Source organism: Boleophthalmus pectinirostris, unplaced genomic scaffold (genome assembly GCF_026225935.1).
Source record: "Boleophthalmus pectinirostris isolate CB_2022bp ecotype Guang Dong unplaced genomic scaffold, ASM2622593v1 HiC_scaffold_13, whole genome shotgun sequence".
Lineage (NCBI taxonomy): Eukaryota > Metazoa > Chordata > Actinopteri > Gobiiformes > Gobiidae > Boleophthalmus > Boleophthalmus pectinirostris.
The window spans coordinates 18,336,554-18,356,386 of NW_026571036.1; the positions used below are offsets into that span (position 1 = coordinate 18,336,554).

The window sequence follows — 19,833 nt, forward strand, 5'->3', positions numbered from 1 at the left end:
GTGTATTTGTGATATACAAGATTTGATAAGTATGTACAAAAAAGATTATGTGTTTGTTTTTTATAGCTGACTTTGGAGACTACACTCACTTCAAATCTCAGGATTTCCTCAGGGAATACGTGCTGTTCCCTGTGGTAAGTTTAACACATTACAGAGTAAATATGGTTTTGTTAGTTTGAGCAGCCTGGAGGCACATATTCTTACTTGCTCTTGTAGAGCTTCTCAGCATACCTGAATGACAGGTACATAGCACAGAAACAAAGATAAATACGCACAGCCAAGATGTATTAAATACTAATACAAGCTGTCAGAAAAAGGTACAATTATGTGACCTTTAATCATACTTATAACAACAAATCCTAATCTTGATTTATATTTTGTAGAATTGGCCAAATGGAGATGAAGTCTTGGAGGAGTGGACACAGAAAGTTGCTGAAGAGCATAAGAGTCATTGGTACTACTTTTTGCTTAAATTCTTCTCAGTGTACATACATACATACATACATACATAAATACATATATATATAATATTTGCTGCATTATTTACACCATCATTGTTTTTACCACTGTGTTTAATTTTCTTACAGCCAAATGCAAATTCCAGAGGCAGAGCTGAGGTACATCAGGGAAGTGGAGAAACTGGATGGATTTGGACAGGAGAGCTTCCCTGCCAAGGTAATGTGCTACAGTGAATATCTTCACACACTTTTTCCCAGGGTCATCATTTGGTTATGATCCTAATTAACTCTATTTGTTTACAGGACAACTACACAAATGACATTTTCATTGGGGTGTCTTTTATTGGAGTGTTTGTCAAACACCGAAATGGGAGATCGATCATGCTTCACAGGCAAGTCTTGACTTAGATAAAAATATCATAGATTGATCTCTACATTATTGCACAGAGTTTTACGATGTACATTCTGTGCTCTTGTGCGTAACAGATGGAAAGACATTGGGACTATAGCACACAACAAATCAGCCATCACAGTGGAGATAACGAGTCGAGACGACACCATCATTTTTCACATGGTGAGTGTTGTGTCTGCAAATGCCCCCCTAGGCTGTACTTGGAAGTGCGGTTATACAAATCATGTCAAAATCCTTGCACTTTTGGAACAGTTATTGAAATACCTATCTTATCTTGGTCTTTGCAGGAGGATATGGAAATGGCAAAGTACATTTCACGCCTTTTCACGTCCAGACATAAGTTCTACAAACAAAACAAGATCTGTGCGGAGTAAGTCTGGAGGACATCCATAGTCCAGCTGAAGGCTAAAAGGACAGGGGACACAAAATAATGATTATATACTGTCTTATTGTATTCATGAAGTGCATTTATTATCTTTAAATAATACAATTATATCATTTATAGATTGTTATGATATTAGTATGTTAAATTATTTACATGGACAGATCTAACCCACAGAGACTTCAACTCAGTGTAATTTCTCTGCCAGCCCCAAACCTGCATAAATGGTTGTCATCTCAATGAAAGCAGGCTGTGTAAAACCTATGAAGAAGATTATTTACTATGATTTTCAGAAGAGCGTGCCTATAGGAAAATAGGTTGATTAATTGCTTAAAATTCAAACATATGTCCAATGTTTAGGCCCACTCACTCCCCTGCACCAATTCGGAGGCGTTCCACCTGGACTCATCGTCTTTCTTTGGTAATGTCTATCCTACTTTCACTTCACCAATATTTACTGTCTTCTGGTTTAGAATGACTTAGTGTGTTTATACCTCTTAAAATAAAAACAGATGCTTAAATGTTTAAATGGAAAGAAGGAATTGGCGACCTAGTTTTGTCAGTCAGGGCAGTCCGTACTGGATAACTTCAGTGGCACGGTGGGCGTTGTTGGAAAGTTTGTCACTGGGTCTGATTTCCGGTTGCAACAATGAAACCAATGATTTGCAAGTTTCCCTCCCTGCTGCCCAGACAATGAGCAAACTAAATATGGCACAATAGTTTATATAAATTGGATCACTAGTGGGGAAAACCACACATACTGTCAACAAGTTTATTATTATATTGCTTGTATAATACTTGTGGCAGCTTTATTTACTATTGAATTATCTAGTCAGCCATGTATACTGTTAATAATTCATATTAATCCATTTAAATTTGATTTTTTGTTTTGTTTTGTTTTTTTGTTACAATAAGCCACGGCCACAGTCCTGCAATTTCCAGTCAATGCGCTCACAATATGGAGAGCATTATCAAGACACACAAAGCTCTCAAGGTAAGAGCACAAGGTAACAAGAAGAAATGCATTTTAGGTACAAACTGTTGTCATTTTTATATCTAAACCATAATCTTCCAGTTAAAAAGCAAAACATTTTAACAGCGCTAATTGTGTTTTCCCACAAAGCATCTGACAGAATCCATTTATATTTTAACAGTCTCCCAGCCAATTAAATGCAATGTGTAGGTCTGAAAATGGTGACCTCATTTGTGCTTTAGTCTTTCATTGACTTGTTCTCACACTGATGGAGCCTTATAATCCAGGGCTGGAGTGGTGCTCATGTCCGCAGTAAAACAGAAAGTGTGGAAAAACATTCTGGGTGTGCTTTTATGTGTGGGCTAAGATCACTCCACAGGGTGACCTCAGGCATCTCTCCATTTGTCTGGACACAGATTAAGTTTGGGTGTGCAATAGTTTCACAAGAGCTAAATATAGAACAAAAATATAGACACTAGCCAGCCGGATAATATATTGTGTGTGCATAGTCAGAGGATTCTAATGTTATTTATTAGACAAATCTATGAGAGAAGGCAAAAAGCGCACATCTTTGATTTGCATGATTCTTAGAGACATAACATTGCCATTACATTCATTCATTTCCTGGAGACTCATCCTAATGTTAACTATAGTCATTACTAACTACACCCAAACTATAACATATCTTTACTCATATCTTAAAGGTCCTATATTACGCAGAATCACCTTGTGTACCTTATGCCACGATATAATATTGTTACCTTATCATAAACATACCTGTAGTTGTGTTTAGGTGTTTGTCTGTTCCACCTTGTGATGTTATGAAGTGGTAGTTTTCAAGTTAATAGCTACCCTTTAGTGCCGCGATGTATTTATTTGATCTATCTATCTATCTATTTATTTATTTATTTATTTATTTAACGAGATAGGGACAGTGCACAATTTACATTAACCTTAACAGGAAAGATGCATTGTGCCAGGTTGTAGCACCAGTGCTAATTTCCACCTGTAGTCTCTGGGCAAGTTCATTGATTGTATTTAATTGACCTTAGCTACCAACTGTTCTTCCTGGAGACCTATGTAGCTTGTTTTCCAGTGCATATCCCCATGAATTGAGTGTGTACAAATTTTACTCACACCTCAGTTTGTCTAAACTCATAGCTTTGGTAACATTTATTTCCTTTTTCCCCATACAGACAGTATTTTCCCTGATGACCCCTACTACAAATCAGAAACCAGTCTTGACATTTGCCAAATGGACTTCCCCTACCGCAACGGCACTGTTCCTAATGGGAGCATGTACAGCAGTCCCAGCCTGAGCTCCCTAAACCATTCACAGACATTCATCCCCCCATCGCCCATGTCCTCCAACCTAAGCATCCCAGGAAGTGAGCTGATGCGGCCGGACTACCTCCCCAGCCATCGTCACAGTGCCATCATCGCTCCGTCGTACAGGCCTACACCTGAATATGAAGCTGTGATCAGGCAGAAGAGGCGCATGCTTCCTGCCCACCAAGACCTGCACAGCCAATCACTGCGCAGCCTCAACATCAGTAATGCGTGCGCCTACAGACAGCCCGAGGTTCTTGTGTACAGTCAACCCGAGATGAGGGAGAGAGGGCCTTATCCTGGCTGTCCTGGACCCTACACTGCACAGGTCTATAAAGAATCGTCCAAGAAATAAATGTGACCTAAATTACTTTTTTTTTATTATTATTTTGCAAATGTAGCTTACCTTTTTAACTTTAAAGGGCCCATATAGGCTACTTTTTTATCTGTTATAATGTTGTTTCCTCATCAGTTATATAGCTGAACTTGTTGCATTCACAAATTTAACACACAAATCCTGCATATTTAGGATGAGTTCTTCTCTCAAACACTTTGTTCCACCCTGTCATGCCATGTGGCAGTATAGGAAGGGCTCCACTATGTTTTAAACTCCACACATATCACTAGAATCATTTGGATAATTTCAGCCCTGAAATTGCCAATCTCCACTAAACAAGAGGTTTAACTTGAAAACTGTCACTACATGACATCATAAGGTGGAACAGAGCATTTTGAGCTTTGGAGATGTAGACAGACGAATAAACCAGATTTACTTAGTCATGTGTGAATGAATGTAATATAAGACCTTTAAGTTTTAAACAAATAAAACATTTTAGGAAAAAAAAAAACGACAACTACACTATATATTTGACTGTATTTAACATTTAACTCTTTGGTTTGCTTCAGATCAGCTACAGTAAACCAGTGTCCCATGGTCCTCATCAGGGAGGCCCAGCCAACTCCCCGGGCCAGACTGCAGTCTGCGTCAATGGGGGAGGCAGCAGTGGTAACGGTGGGGGCGTTGGAAGCTCTATTTCCCACACTGTCAGCACACCTGAGCTAGCTAACACCAAACAAGGACCTAATACACAAAGCTACGCTGCTACAGCTAACATGCTAAGAAACCACCTGTCGCGGCCCCCTCCTCCGTACCCCTCGAACTCTTTCAGACCTGCTACCAGCACCCCAGACCTGGCCAGCCACAGACTCAGGTGCATCGGTGGTAGCAGTCCTGAGTTGGTCACCCGCATGGTCCAGCTATCGGTCAAGACTTTCCAGCCTGATAGCTCGGCAGTGGTGCACCAGTCTCTGCAGGAGGCCAGTGAACCACTTACGGCTGCAGCTAAGCACCGCTCCACGCTGGGCAAAAGACACAGTATGGAGGTGGTAAGCAGCATGCGGGCAGGAGGCATGGAGGGGATGGTTATGAAAGTATGAACGCTCCACTGTTGCGACGAAACACTCTCAGAGAACATGTCATTCCACCTCAACCCCAAGCCATACCCCAGCCTCCCCCTCCCCAGCCACCTCCCTCCCAACAAATAAAGGAGATTCCAAAACAGATTCCCTCCCAGAAATCCCCTGAAACGCCTACCGCTGCCCCTGTTGCCTATCAGCATCAAAAGACCCTCTCCAATGCCACCATGCTCATTCACAGCAGTGAGAGTGAGGAAGAGGAGGAAGAGGAGAGGCCTGAGCTGGATGTTCAAATCCCTGGTCTGAATGAGGACATCAGCATCAGTGCTCAGCTGCAGGCCGCTCTGGCTAAATTACCAAACAAACCTCCACCGGAGTACCCAGGTCCCCCGAGACCACCTAGCACAGTCCAAATGCGCCCACCCAACCATCACCACAACCACAATCAGGCCAACCAGACACCCGTGGACCTCAATCAAGTCCAAAGCAGAGCACTTAAAGGTGGGCAGAGCCAGAACTGTGTGCCTAATGGCAATGATGGTAGCGAGGGTGCAGGTGGAACACTGACACGGGGGGACCAGAGCGGAGTAAATGGGGGCGTTTTGGGACCCTCCATTTCGGAACCGGACCTGACTTGTGTAAAAGAGCGTGTGAGGAAGGAGCCAGTGAAAGAGAGGCCAGTTTCAGAGATGTTCTCCCTGGAAGACAGTATTGTGGAAAGAGAGATTGCACAACGGGTGAGGATGAATTATTTTTTGCTAGTAAATTTGGATATGTAAAGGTTATCATATATTACTGATTGACATTGGAGTGGCGGTGCTCTCGATTATTATTTGGTAATAATAATTTTAAAGTGGTATGGTGTTGAATTGGCACACATTAATAATTATACAAATGTGTCTGTAATTTGTTTACTTGCTGGTTTCTTCCAATTGATAATAATCCTGTGTTGAAAGGGTAGTGCTAGGCTCTGCGTTACTCCAGGCCAGTAAAACCCTCCAAATCCCATAGATTATTCTTTGGATTGCAGGTGCCAATGTGGTTGGTGCAGCATTTTTTAACACACAGACACATACACACACTATCTTTTTATTACAATATTTATTTGTCCAAGTGTAAAATTACTCCTTTCTCTTGCATTGTTTGTTTATAGTTGTTACTTAGTAAAATTGTTTTTAGGGCACTCCAAAGCATTGATTCTTACTATATAATATTTTTATTTGCCCAGTAGTATTTATTGTGAGTATCTATATAGCAATTGTGGTTTGTATTATATACAATAGAGTTGATTTAGAAAAGGTTACTGGTATTGTCATTAATTTTTATGCTGTAGAGTTGTTGTGTTATTCTTCTGTCAGCTGCATAAAGTGGTCTTATATTATGATATAACCCAATATTTTCTTTAGTTCTCACTTCAAAATGTGTTATCGTGACAGGCTTAATCCCAAGATGTTGTTGTGACTGTCCCATTGGAGTTTAAGACCTGTGGAAGGGTGGGGCTATCCACAAGATTTACCAGCCATCAGAGATTATTAGCTTTAATCCTTTTGGGAAGAGGAGACTGTATAATGTGGGACAAAGTGCATAAGGCTGGCCAGTGGTAAAAATTCGATGCTAGCCTCTTTTTAGAAAGGATGGAGACTCAGAAGAAGGGGGAAGACTTTTTAATAGCAGAAAAAATGGCAGAAATGTGAACATGTTTGCTAGGATGAGGGCAGTATGAGACAGATTAAAAGCAGCCAGACTACCCGTAATAAGATTTCTTAGTGGGATTCTTTAGCTCACACCTTTGAAGAAACTTGGAGGAGAGCAACAATTACATGCTCATTCTTCAAATCCACTCCTCCCTCACTTTTTCCTGACGCGCAGCATGCACACACAGTTTTGAGGATTTCTTGCGTGTTGCGATGCTGCCTGTGAAACTAACCCTTCGATCTTCTCTGCTGAAGACGCTGGAGAGGCAGAAGATGTCAGTGGACTCCGTGAAGAGGCCTCTGATGATGGCCACACTGAATGGGCTGTGTGTGGCCCGAATGCCCGTCCCCGAGAGCCCTGCAGAGGACAGCGCCAAATCTCCAACTGACGAGAGGGTAAGATTTACAGATTTACTGAATGTTTGCGAAATCTATAGTTCATAGCCATTGTCTAAAGTAACTCTGAGATATGTATGTATGTATGTATGTATGTATGTATGTATGCATGCATGTATGTATGTATGTATGTATGCATGATTAGTATTAAATGCATTTCATAAAATCTGACACTTCTATCATAATTTGTAGCAGTCTGTAATTGGAAATTGCAAATTGATTTCTTGTCAATGTCATTCTCTGCATCCTGGTAAGTAGTGAGCCAATAATGTGTTTATTTCTTATATATTATTAGTATGAAATGTGCTATACAGAGCACTTTTTTTGCTAATGAAACAGTGGTGTAGTTTGAAATAAGCTTTTGTCTGGACTGTTGCTAAGCTAAAGGGGGCAAGTTCTAAGTGGGCTGTGGAACGCGTGGCATGGTGCTGCTTATCGCCTCTGGGCCCATCGGTATGTTAAGAATGTGACCTGGGAATGAGGGAGAGGACCACAATAAAAAGAGGGATACAAAGCGCTGATGCCCTTTCAAATATGGCAGCCTCATAAACAGCTTCAATAAGGAAAGAGCACGGCATCATCTTCAGCTCTGAGTTTCTTGGTATTTAAATGTTTGGTATGAACTGTGCGTTAATGAAGTGAAGTGGTAAAAAGAATAATTATTTGTTTTGTAGTGCAAGACATTGGAGCTGAAGCTGGAGGAGGACCAAATATTCACTGAGTATGAGCAGGTACCCAAGAAGAGGTCCGACTGTATTGTAACCACAGCAACCCTGCCTGAAAACACAGAGCGCAACCGCTTTCGGGATGTTGTTCCCTATGAAGACAACCGAGTGGAGCTGGTTCCAAACAAAGAGAATAATGCAGGTTACATCAATGCCTCACACATAAAGGTATACTAAAATGTGGTGTAGTGGTTTAAGACATGGCACATAAGTGTGTGGTAGATTTGCTTCTAGACCCTGACTCTTTGCTACTCTCTCCCCATTTCATGCTACAGCTGTCCAGGCAAATAAAGCCTTTGGCCCAGAAAATCTTTTAGAAAATATAATAAAAATGCACATTCTACAGACTATATTTTCTTGGTAGAGGCTTCTAAGAAAAGAGCAGGATGTAACTATTGAAGGCTGTTTGTCCATTTAAGCTTTTAGAGAATTCCCCAAGAATGTAATTCAAACTCCAAGCCTTCTTAAGTCAACCTGAGCTGCTCTCACTAAACTGCTGTCCCACCATGAACATGCAACTTCAACATTTCAAAACACGATTTGTAGTATTTTTTTTAATATATTAATATTCCTCTCTTCAGAATTTATTGCTGAAGTCTTTCATTTTTCAGTGAATTTCTCTCTCATTTATAGCCTGTGCTTATTGTTTTCTAATGCTGTTCCCAGATGGTAATCAGAGGGGAAGAGTGGCACTACATCGCCACCCAGGGCCCACTGGCCAACACCTGCGCAGACTTCTGGCAGATGGTCTGGGAGCAGGGGGTCAACGTTATCGCCATGGTTACCGCTGAGGAGGTACGCACACATGGGCCCCACAGATGTTCAGTATGTGTCTGTGGTCGGCAGCTGCCATCTGTGTCTCCTCTCACACTTTGGTATGCCGTAGTCTCTATGTCCTATAACATTATGGCTCTTTCTTTCAGGAGGGCGGTCGTTCGAAGAGCCATCGCTACTGGCCCAAATTGGGCTCCAAGCACAACTCTGCCACTCATGGAAAATTCAAGGTGACCACTAAATTTCGAACTGACTCCGGCTGCTATGCCACCACGGGGTTAAAGGTCAAACACCTGCTGTCAGGACAGGAGAGGACCGTGTGGCACCTTCAGTACACTGACTGGCCTGAGCAAGGCTGTCCCGAATATGTCCAGGGATTTATCTGTGAGTGGAATTTTCAGCTGCCTGTTGTGCATCATTCTTCTGTCTCTAGACTGTTGTTGATTGTATTCTCTGCATTCTCTGCAGCTTATTTGGAGGAGATTCAGTCTGTGAGGAGACACACCAACTCTATGCTGGACACGTCCAAGAGTCTTAACCCCCCAGTGGTGGTGCACTGTAGTGCTGGGGTGGGCCGCACAGGAGTGGTGATCCTCACTGAACTCATGATCAGCTGCCTGGAGCACAATGAGGTTAGTGCATTCTCCATTATGTTTCACAGAATGAATGAAAGTGTATTTAAATGTACCTGTTGTATCTCTTGTTCTACTTCAGCCCATGGAGGTCCCAGTTATGATGGCTAAGCTGAGGCAACAGAGGATGCTTATGGTGCAGACAATCTCCCAGTATAAGTTTGTCTACCAAGTCCTTATTCATTTCCTCAAGAATTCCCGTCTCATCTGAGAGCAGCCTTGTGAGATTCATCCAAAAGTGGTACTTGATTTACTGTAAAACAGACTTCATGTTGTATGTCTAATACAGATTTACATGGGGGCAGTCATTAAATAGAGGAAATTAAATGAATCTGTCCTAATCAGAAATTATTCTGTCTGCATTCACACTGGTTTGGTGAATAAGCAGGATGTTTTGCCAGTAGCTAAATAAATGTGTTTTTTATATTTCCAATGTTCTGACTGGTGGAGAATGGTAGTAAATTGCATGAACAGTAGGTGGCAGCAATTTTACTGCTATAATTTGTTGTACATAAACTCTACAAGAGTTGTCATCTAAAGTGTTATCACTTTCATATCACAATACAATGCCATTTATCTCTATTTGGTATTAATCAATATATTTTTGCCAGTAAAACATGTTTTATTTATTTCTGCTATCTCCCCATAACATGACTGTCAATTTGTCTATTTAAATCTTATAAGCTTTTTCAACTTAGTCTTAATAATTAATAATTATTCTCCTCTTCCTGTCTGTGTATGTGGGTGCATACACTCTGTATATAATAACTACCCAAATAATCATGCTATGTCCAGTTTCACCTTAATGACATTCTGTTCTGCTGCAATTAGTTTTTTGTTTGAAAACATTGTATAGAAAGTCAATGTTTACATTTGCAGCCTGCATAGAAAGATGCAGTTATACCATATTTGCATATGTGTATATGTACACTATATATGCACCACATATGATGTGTTGTTGTGCCTTATGAATCTGAATAGGCTGCCATAATGTGGTCCCAGCTCTGTGTTAGAGTTTGGAGAAAGAAGTTAATCTTTTTTACCTCCAAAGATAAAAATGTTTTTTCAGTGTTTAAGCATCTGTGTAAACAACAGCGTAATGTTGCTAAAACACTTAAAAAAAAAAAAAGTCATGCCATGTGATTTGATAGCAGTCCCACCCTTTAACATTTTTGTTGTGAAATGTTAAGCAAAACCAGCCATGTCCAAAGTAACTTTGTAAATATTAGGAACAGGACAAAAAAGATTTCTAAATATTTTATATAAATATATATTTTCCTTTGACTTGGTACCATAAATACTGCAAAATAATAAACTATGCATGCCTTTTTATTTCACTGTATATACTATTTTTTATTAGCCTTTAAGCCCAGGGCTCCCTTGACATTAAAGTGTTGTTGCACTTCTGTTGTTGACAGTATTTTCTCACAGCATTCCACTGCTTGTTTTTAACTTATCCATTATCTTTTTCTATTTTGGCAAAACAAAATATTATCAAACTATATGTAAATATGTTTTGTATATGCTATTTCAGTGCATAACTTTTCCTTGCCCAAATACTGAATGTATGAAGCTGTTTTACCTGCTTATTATGCAATAAAGCCCTATTTTCTTTAACAAAGTTTGACATTATTTTTGTAACTGTAAATGGACAAATAATAATAATAATAATAATAATAATAATAATATAATTGGACATATAATATCTTCTTCTTGCGGCTGAAGAGTAGTGTGAAGGTGCTCACCTAAACAGTCGTTGGTCTCTCAGAGACATCCCTCCTAAGAGGCCCCACTGCTGGTGCAGCTGCTGCCATTGTGTTGCATTGACCCTCACACTAAAATGTAAACTACTTGAGACTAATGGATGACAGGAACAGCTGATCTGTCAATCATGAACTGGACAATCCAAAGAAAACATGCTATTTATGTCAATTTAATTTGTATTCACAAAATATAAACAAAAACATTATTTCTCTCTATCTTAATACAAATATAAACAGAAAGTGCCTATAGTTCTGTAACACTCCAGTTTATGGAGTAAATGCAGTCCATAGGGGTGAAATGTGCTTTTGATTCTTCACTTTTGTGTCATCTCTTTGCGCAGCTCTGACATGTAAACATGGTCTTTTCCATGGGCAACCTCCATGATAGACATTGCCTAAATCACACAAATAATAATTACATTTGATAGCCATTCTATGCTTCACTGTCACATAAACCCAATTATAACACACTTAATGATTTAATTTTAACTTGAAATGTTTACCTTTTTTAGCATTGTGACCCCAGCTGAGTGCCTATCCATTGTCATGTACAGTCTGCCAAGCTTCAGGTAGATTGAGGACAAATTCAGGGAGAGGGGGGAGTAGAGCTGACTGCAATGATCAGAGGACATTATTATTATTAATTATTTCAAACCAATATCAAACTAATATGTTGCATTTGCATTATAGAAATTGAGGAAAGGCATAGCTTACAGTTTTTTTTTAAAAGTAATATCCAAAAGGAAATTAAAATGTATTTGTTTGATCTTGGCTTCACAAACTTGACATTATTAACATCATCACATTTTTGGGATTTAATAATGGGCCTACTTTCTAAAACTATGTAAGTCAATTATTTTACTTTTGTTCATTTATGGGGAGAAAAAAATATTGAACATTGTGCCAGTTTTTGTTTCACATGGATAGGCCCCATAACTAAAGTGATATTAATCATAAACCAGGTAAAAGAAATGCACTCTGTCTGTAATCTGACAGTTAAACAGCAAATTCCACTATAGAAATCTGACCCTTCCACCAGCTTTATTTTAAACTATAGGCATTCTACAAATGCAACCTACTGTCTCTACTGACATTTTTGGTCATTTAAATACCTGTATGGTTTGATTAACTTCTCTCCATATTTTATCGCTTCATCTATGTCTTGCAGGTAAAGACATACTCCCATTGCCTGGTACATCATGTGCAGCATGTACACATTGGAGTCCTCAAAAATGGAGCCCATCTTCTCCAGGCTCTGCTCACACATCTCCAGCAGCTCACTAGGGGGTGCTAAAGAGTCAAGGCATCACTCAGCCAACTCTGAGCCCCCCCCAAAACATGTCAGACACCTATAAACTGAAATGTCACACAAGTAATTCTAACCTAGAGCTTTGTATTACAAAATAGATAGCAAGTAAAACATCTACACATATGCTCTTTTATATACTGAAAATATTAGTAGTAAAAATTAAAAGAAAACTACAAATATTGTGTTTTTTCAGGTATTTAGTATTAAACCTCAACATGCATTTTGTTCATTGTGAACTACAATATGGATTAAAATTGGCCAAATAATAGAAACTAAGCATCTGTTCAGAACAGAAAATAGATACATGAGATTTATTTTTAAATTTTATGACCCAAAGTCTGAATTTTTGAAATAATCTCAAGTAAGTACAGCAGTGGGCGGAGATGAAAACAGAGATTTTGTGACCACACAAGCCTCAGGTGCAGAACAATAGAGGATTACTCAAACATACATGAATCAGTTGAAAACAACTCTGAGTAAGATGTGATGAGGGAAAACCAACTTACTACTTCATATTCATTTGTACTTTTTGGCAGCAATTTTTCACCAAATATTACAAAAAGGATATTTCTGTAGTGTTTTGAAGCTCTGAATTCTTTGATTGCTTTTCTGGCGTAGCGTTCCATGTTGTTCACAACCTCCTCTTCAATGGGATCACTGCGCTTACGGATTTTTAATTTCACCTTGTCCTGAAGAATACATAACACTTAAAGGTGCATTGTGTAAGTTTTCTGGCTATTTTTGAGCAATAAAACCCACTGTAATTAATTAAAGGTAAGGTAGAGCTGTTTAATGACATAACCACTGAAACAAGCAGGTGATGGATCGCCAACCAAAAAGTTACATAGTGCACCTTTAACAAGTGAAACATTTAGTAATTTTACATTCTTTTATTATCAGGATTTTTCTTACTTGTGACCTGCTTTGACATTCCTGGCATTCACAGGTAAAGTAATAGGATTCCCTTAGCCTGTTGTTGCGGTCGTCTGTTGGATACAAAAGGTCTATGTAGCTGATGAAGACCTAAGGGCACATTCATAACAGGTCAAACATAGAACACTAAATCATATTGGAATAATGTTCACTGGCAGAAATCAGGGACTCAGAGGCCAGTTCTGAAAATAACCACACCACAAGCTTTTAAAATCAGCTGCTGCATCCCATAAAACCCACAAACTCACATTTAAGACCTGTTTCCATGGACAGAAATTCATATAAGAACTGAATAGGTACCTTAATTAAAGTTGTTGTCATTCTTTATGTGTAAATATGTACTTGATTTTTATCTTAATTTTGATTGCATGCCAGTTTTCTTACCTACACTATATTGTGAATTTATCTATTACTTTCACTACCATGACACGAGAGCCCATATTAGGCTATTTTCTAATCTTTTTTATAATGTTTTGTTGTTTAGTTCAGACATGTAACACTCAAACCCTGCATATTTAGGCTGAGTTTTTTCCTCTCAAACTGAAAACACTCTGTTTCATCTTGTTATGTCATGTGGTATTACAGGAAGTGCTCCACTGTGTTTTTAAAATCCATACACTTTCACTAGAATAATTTGGATAGATTCAGCCTTTGAATTGCCAATCTGACCCTTCCTATCACTACATGACATCACAAGGTAGAACAGAGCATTTTGAGTTTGGCAGAGTAATAATAAAGGGTAACTCAAACATGTGTGAAACAAAACACAACTCCAGGTATTTTTTAGAGGAGTTAACAACATTATAACACAGCTAAAAGCTCACAAAAGTCAGTCTTGGACCTTCAATGTCTCCATATTAACTTAATCTTATGTTTACAATTACTTCAATATTACTTTCACAGTTACCAATGCCATTACAATTCCATAAATGAATACAGGAAATACAGCATGCGGTAACAGGTGCCTCCTTTGCTTACCTCATCTCCAGGTTTCATGTCTTTTACAGCCCTGAGTTCTGCTGATGTCCCATTAAAAGTGATGATAGTGTTGGGAAGACAGCTGTGGTTTATAAGGGCCACACTACACAAGTAGAAAATGAAACAAACAATCACAATTTCTCTAGGCAACAAAAAGAAAAACAAATAAAGCCCCATTCAGCAATAACTATCTAGTGGCCCTGAGACATGTTAGGGACCTTGTTGTTACCTATCTGGAAATAACTCAAAAAGAGACAGAGGGGGTAAACTCACCTTCGAATAGCCAATTTTAAAACTAAACTGCTCTGGTAACCGCAGGAGGTCAAGTTTAACCACTAAATGACCAACTGGGGAGGAGAGCGTGGTCTATTTAGGGTCTGGTCAATGTGAAAAACAACTATAAAAGACACTGCAACAAAGCTTATATAAATGTCAAGCTTACTCTGGGTAGACTGCAGTTCCCATATGGGACAGTTCTTCGTCCTCTATTGTGAAACCATTGCAAGCAACCTGTAATACAGATGTAAATGAACATTTAAAAGAAAATACAAATCGTTTTATGTTGCATTATGGGTAAAAATTCCTAAAAATACCTGGGAGAAAAGACTTAGTAGCTCTTGGTGGTCTGGGAAATCTAAATGCTTTGAGTAAAACTGATGGAGTTGTGCAATGTCTGACTCACTTATCTCTCTCCTCTCGTTGTCCATATCTTCCAGATCTATAATAATATTAAAATACCATAAATAAATAAATTTTTGAGTATTTTTGAAGAATTACAAGGTTTGAGATCTCAAGTTGTCACACTTGAGATAATGTAGCACAAACAAATTGTCATCAGAATATCCATATACTGTGATGTTGAGTGTTGATCTTGGCACGTAACACTGCATCAAGTTCAATTTCACAAACCAGCTAAAACATTCGTCAGCTAAACTAGAGTGAGCTATATTCAACTTCAATGTAATATAAATCTGGGAAGCAGCTCTCTTGGAATTATTTAAACTCTTTAGAAAGCTCATTGTGCATATTTTTGGAGTACAGTGAATTCCAGAGGATTTCGTTTCGTCTATGCAGACACACTAATCAGGCCGGCGTGTCAGTCTGAAGAGTCGCTGCTTCTCTTTAAGTTGTTACACTTGTTATGTTGTCTCTATCCCATTTGCCCCACTTCTACAGGATATATATAGATAGCAATGGGGCCTTCTCTTGGTGCAATCTCAATGACCTGTGCTTTTTAAAGCCGAACATGCACTGACCCTACAGTGCACTTACAGTCCATAGGTGAACAATAGCTATGTACTTAACTACTAGCGAAGTAAAAGATGTGTCTGAGTACTGATGGTGAAATTACCCACGTGATTGCATCTCTCCTATTTGCATCATCTGCTCTGATGAACTTCTTTCTTTTTGTGACTTCTACAAAATCAGAAATATTAGATATATTAAAAACACAGTTATAACCACTATATGTTTAATAACTTGTTTTATTAATGTGAAAATTATTTTAAGTTTCAGCTCACCTTTTTAGCGAGGATCCTAGCTACTAGCCTGCAAATCTCAGACGGACACCATTTTTCTCCAAAAGCAATCATTGCGGAACATTCAAGCTTGTGCATGGGCCAGTCTGCTTTCTGCTCAAGAATTATATATAATATATAGTTAGTTACTGTAGTAAAACTTCAACTTAGAAACTGACACAAGTGTATCCTGTGTTATTGTACCTGGCATTTGGCATTGCAGTAGGATGCTTTCTTGCATTTGCCACACCTTGCCAGACCTTGTTTCCTGTGTGGAAATATAATTGGCATATAAGAATATAGCTCAAGTAATACATACATAAAATAAAGAGTTCAGTCTATGGTTCAGCAGAAACGTGAGTCAACTGCTCAAGATCACTGCGTACTGTGTGCTGGTGGTCTGCTTCTGGAGTGTTTACTGGCATCCCTCTTTATTACTGTGGGACACGAAGGAGCAGTTGGTGGTGCTTCATCGTAAGTGATAGCAATGAAGGGCTTTAAAACATTCTGGGGTATTAATAGAGCCGCTCTGTGACAGCTGTTTCGTCCCAGTGGCAATAAAAAATTTGACACTATGTGAAATTAAGTAGTATATTGATATAGGAAAGAACATATACAAATGAAAAAGTGATTAACTAATTGACATCCATCTTTAATGCCTTTTTTGTAGGGTACTTGATTTTGACTATTGCTTTCAAGTACTTCTTTAGAATCTGCATCTCAAATAGCCTATACAAGTTTCATTACAAACCTTAAAAATATTTACAAAGTTAAAATTAGAGCTATGCAAGCCTCTTACCTATAATGATAAAACATATACCAAAATAGGCACCTATTCATACCATCAGACATCTGGTTGATGCTGGTTACAAAAGTTGAAGCTCTCTTGGTTTTCAAAGGACAATTTAGGTCAATTTACAGTAGGAAGTGAATTTATAGAACAAGTATAGCAATGAAAGAATAGATCGCACCATGCAGGAGTCTACGTGAACTTTACGTTACCTGTTGAAGCAGAATTCGCACATGCTGCCTCTTTCCTCCACTGCCAACACAGAGGAGTACGCAGGGCAGGAGAAGAGCAGCTCCCCGACTTTAAATGCTTTGGTTACCCGGAGACCACGTCCTTTTCCCGGGCTTTCAAACTTCTCCAGTCCCTTGATGCTGCCTGTCATGGTAATCAGTCTGTCTCCCAGGCTGTTCTAATGATCGTTCACACCAGCGCCCTGCTCTGCTGCTCTTCCACTGTCCAACACCCCTAAAGATGTGGCCAGCAGCTGCAGGTCCCACGTTTTACGCTACTGGTGCCTCATCCACTAAACACGAGTTACTAAAATCAAATGCAGAGATAAATGTCACAAAATTAAGCAATGTGTGTACTGCATGATGTACAAAAAATAATAGGTTAAAAATACAAACTAAGATTTGTACATTTTAGTAATCATTCCTAATTATTTTTTTAATTAAAATAGCGCCACACTCCGTTTTAGTGGTCATATGAGGTACTGCACTGTTAATTAGTGGTTCAGTAGAAAATATCGTGAAATCAAATTCAACATTGTGAAGATAAACATTGCCAAAGTAAGAATTTAAAAGAAGCATATGGTGTGTTACTATGATATTTATGACTTTACTCAGTTAATGCAACAGAATAGTACCAAGTTGTTGATTTCTAGGCTGTTAATTCAGTTTTTTTTTGTATTTGAAGACGGATCGTTTCACAAACAATAAGTGCTGACCCCTCATTCTTCCCCTTGGCCTCCTCGCACTCTCAGGAGAAGTCTTGGCTGGCCTGCCTCGTGTAGAATGGGAGCCGTGGTGTCATGTTTAGAAAATGGCACGAATTTACTTCTCTGTGGAGTGACCCCCAACGTTAAAGGCCTTTCAGACCGAGGGGATGTTTTGACGCTGTAGTAAGTTGCAGAGAGCAGACTCCTCCAGACAGCAGCACACGAGCTAAGAAATCTAACTAATGTAAACCGGACCATTTCTGCAGTCCCTGGTCCCTTTTTTCCCCTTTTTCTTTCTTTTTGATGTTTGTAAAGTTGCCATTGCCATGAATTCCTACTGGGAACAGTATGAACAGGTTTATATCTTGTACTGCCCTTTTGGAACAGATTAAACCACAATTTATAAGGCTTCGTTGTCAAGTGGGTAGGTTAGCATTGCATTCTAAGTACAAGTTTCACAACACTACTACTGTTATGTGAAGTGTAGTTTACATTAAAATACATTTAGATGTCTCTAACCAGCAAAACAATGTCTTTTAAAGCTGTTTCTTAAATCATGGCCCTGATGCGCCGCTGGTGAAAAGACTGAACTCGACACGTTTAGCTCCTGAGCAGTTCTGGGCTGAAATCATGGCAAGTATTTGTATTTAATTATTCCTCTTTCCTGTTCATTTGCCTGGAAATGTCCAGACTCAGAGAGAGATACAATTCTGGACTTGCAGGCAAATGTTCATTATCTGTTTATGACATTAAAGGGAGGATATGTGGCATTGCTGTGTCTCATCCTGCATATTTATGACAAACGATTTTCTCATTCTCAGTCTTTGGTCAGGTCATGCCTCATGTGAATGAATTGCAGAATTCCCTCACTGAGCTGCAGAGGCTGCACTAGCACTGATTCATGATTGGCTGCATGTGCGGGGGTTTAGGTTGTGAGGATTCAAATGGAAAATCATGTGTCCTATTCTGCTTTCTGATTGTCTTGAGAACCAAAACGCCAAATGATAACATAGAAAACCCGATTCAATTGTGAATCAGTAAAGTTGATCATACCCAGAGTTTTTATTTAATTTATAATTTTGTATAAAAGCAACATTACAATTGTTATCAGTAAAATATCAATATTTCATTTAAACATTTGTCTATGGGGTCACACATAGGTCAAGTTTATGAAACCACCTACCCTCCTTTTAAGGCCAGCAGGCAAAGGTTGTGCAGTGTAGTAAGGCCATCTGCTGGTGGTTCAAGAAACACACAGCCTTCTATTGATGCCTCTTTTATTAAAAGTCTGTGAACAAAAATATCAATTCACACTACATTCATACACATAAACACTAGATTAAATGAATTGGTCATTATTAAAACAGGAAACACAAGATCTAGATGTCACTAGTCATAATATAATTCTTGAATAAAAAGAGCCCTCTAATCTAACCTCTTAGCTGTTCTATCTGGTCATATTGCGCCCTCATGTGGATATTAACTGTAAACACATCTAATTTCGTACTTTGAAATGAAGAGCTCAGGACAGGTGCAATTATATAACTTGCACTGGTCCTCATCATGAATAAATATATAAAAAATATTCTAGTAAGATTTGCCCCTCATCTCGATCCGGAGCCTTTATCCAACCTTGCCCCAGTTTGGCTTTGATTTATTATAATTCCATTTTCCTGTCTTTTCAATCTAAAGATTTGTTTCTCTTCATTTTTAATAACACAGGAGCGCAGGGAGGCATGTCGCCAGGAGATTATGGCCTTCGTCTTTGGCGTCTCGTCTTGATTACATCACAGGAAGCTGATTTGATTTGGAAGAAACCCTCTTGTCCCGGTATGCGATCTCTTTAGACCTCCCCACTGTGCTGATTTTCTTGCTTTGTCACAGAGGGATCATCTTGATGAATATGATCTGAGGCATGGGGAGGGAGTGGAGGGATTAGGTCAACAGATTATAATTTTTCAATGACGAGAAATAATAAGAAACAATAAATCCTAAGTAGATTTAGTTCTCAAGGAAACCCTGTTAGAGTAAATCATGGGTACAAGGCAGCAGAATTAAATGGATACAGTAGGGATGACCTGTGTGGCCCAGGGGAGACTTTATATATATATATATATATATATATATATGTATATATGTATATATATGTGTGTGTATATATATATATATAAATTTTCTTTGCAATAGTGTGGAAATAAAGTAGTTTCAGTATTATCGTTTATCGCTGTAACGCTCTGTAGCAATATATCGTGCTTCAAATTTGTGACAGGCCGAGTGCAGGTTGTTAATACATACTCTCACATGTGATTTTATTCAGTAGCATTCTTGTGTATTTCTATATTGACAATCATGATTCTTACTTTAAATGCCTCAAATATATATAACATTTATTTACAGTAATGTTGGTTTGACATT

General features: G+C 38.8%; 2 protein-coding genes across 2 annotated transcripts in view; one reads left to right on the top strand and one right to left on the bottom strand.

Moving 5' to 3' along the window:
• Positions 1-10,790, top strand: part of LOC110175102 (protein tyrosine phosphatase non-receptor type 14) — a 35,150-nt gene extending 24,360 nt beyond the window's left edge. Inside the window, 17 exon segments of the mRNA XM_020941220.2 lie at positions 67-134; positions 384-454; positions 588-675; positions 762-850; positions 945-1,032; positions 1,158-1,240; positions 1,613-1,673; positions 2,168-2,246; positions 3,422-3,882; positions 4,461-4,983; positions 4,986-5,707; positions 6,920-7,060; positions 7,735-7,953; positions 8,452-8,580; positions 8,709-8,943; positions 9,028-9,191; positions 9,274-10,790. Coding sequence (XP_020796879.2) covers positions 67-134; positions 384-454; positions 588-675; positions 762-850; positions 945-1,032; positions 1,158-1,240; positions 1,613-1,673; positions 2,168-2,246; positions 3,422-3,882; positions 4,461-4,983; positions 4,986-5,707; positions 6,920-7,060; positions 7,735-7,953; positions 8,452-8,580; positions 8,709-8,943; positions 9,028-9,191; positions 9,274-9,402 — 3,350 coding nt within the window. The 3' untranslated portion in view covers positions 9,403-10,790.
• Positions 10,791-11,115: 325 nt separating this feature from the next.
• smyd2b (SET and MYND domain containing 2b) lies at positions 11,116-16,940 on the bottom strand. Its single transcript, XM_020918146.2, has 12 exons — positions 16,694-16,940; positions 15,896-15,959; positions 15,695-15,805; positions 15,530-15,590; positions 14,768-14,892; positions 14,617-14,684; positions 14,175-14,277; positions 13,176-13,286; positions 12,832-12,952; positions 12,067-12,241; positions 11,458-11,566; positions 11,116-11,349 (listed from the first exon to the last, which is right to left on the bottom strand). Exons 1-12 carry the CDS (start codon positions 16,861-16,863, stop codon positions 11,269-11,271), a joined length of 1,299 nt encoding a protein of 432 aa, XP_020773805.1. The 5' UTR covers positions 16,864-16,940; the 3' UTR covers positions 11,116-11,268.
• Between the last annotated feature and the right edge of the window lie 2,893 nt (positions 16,941-19,833).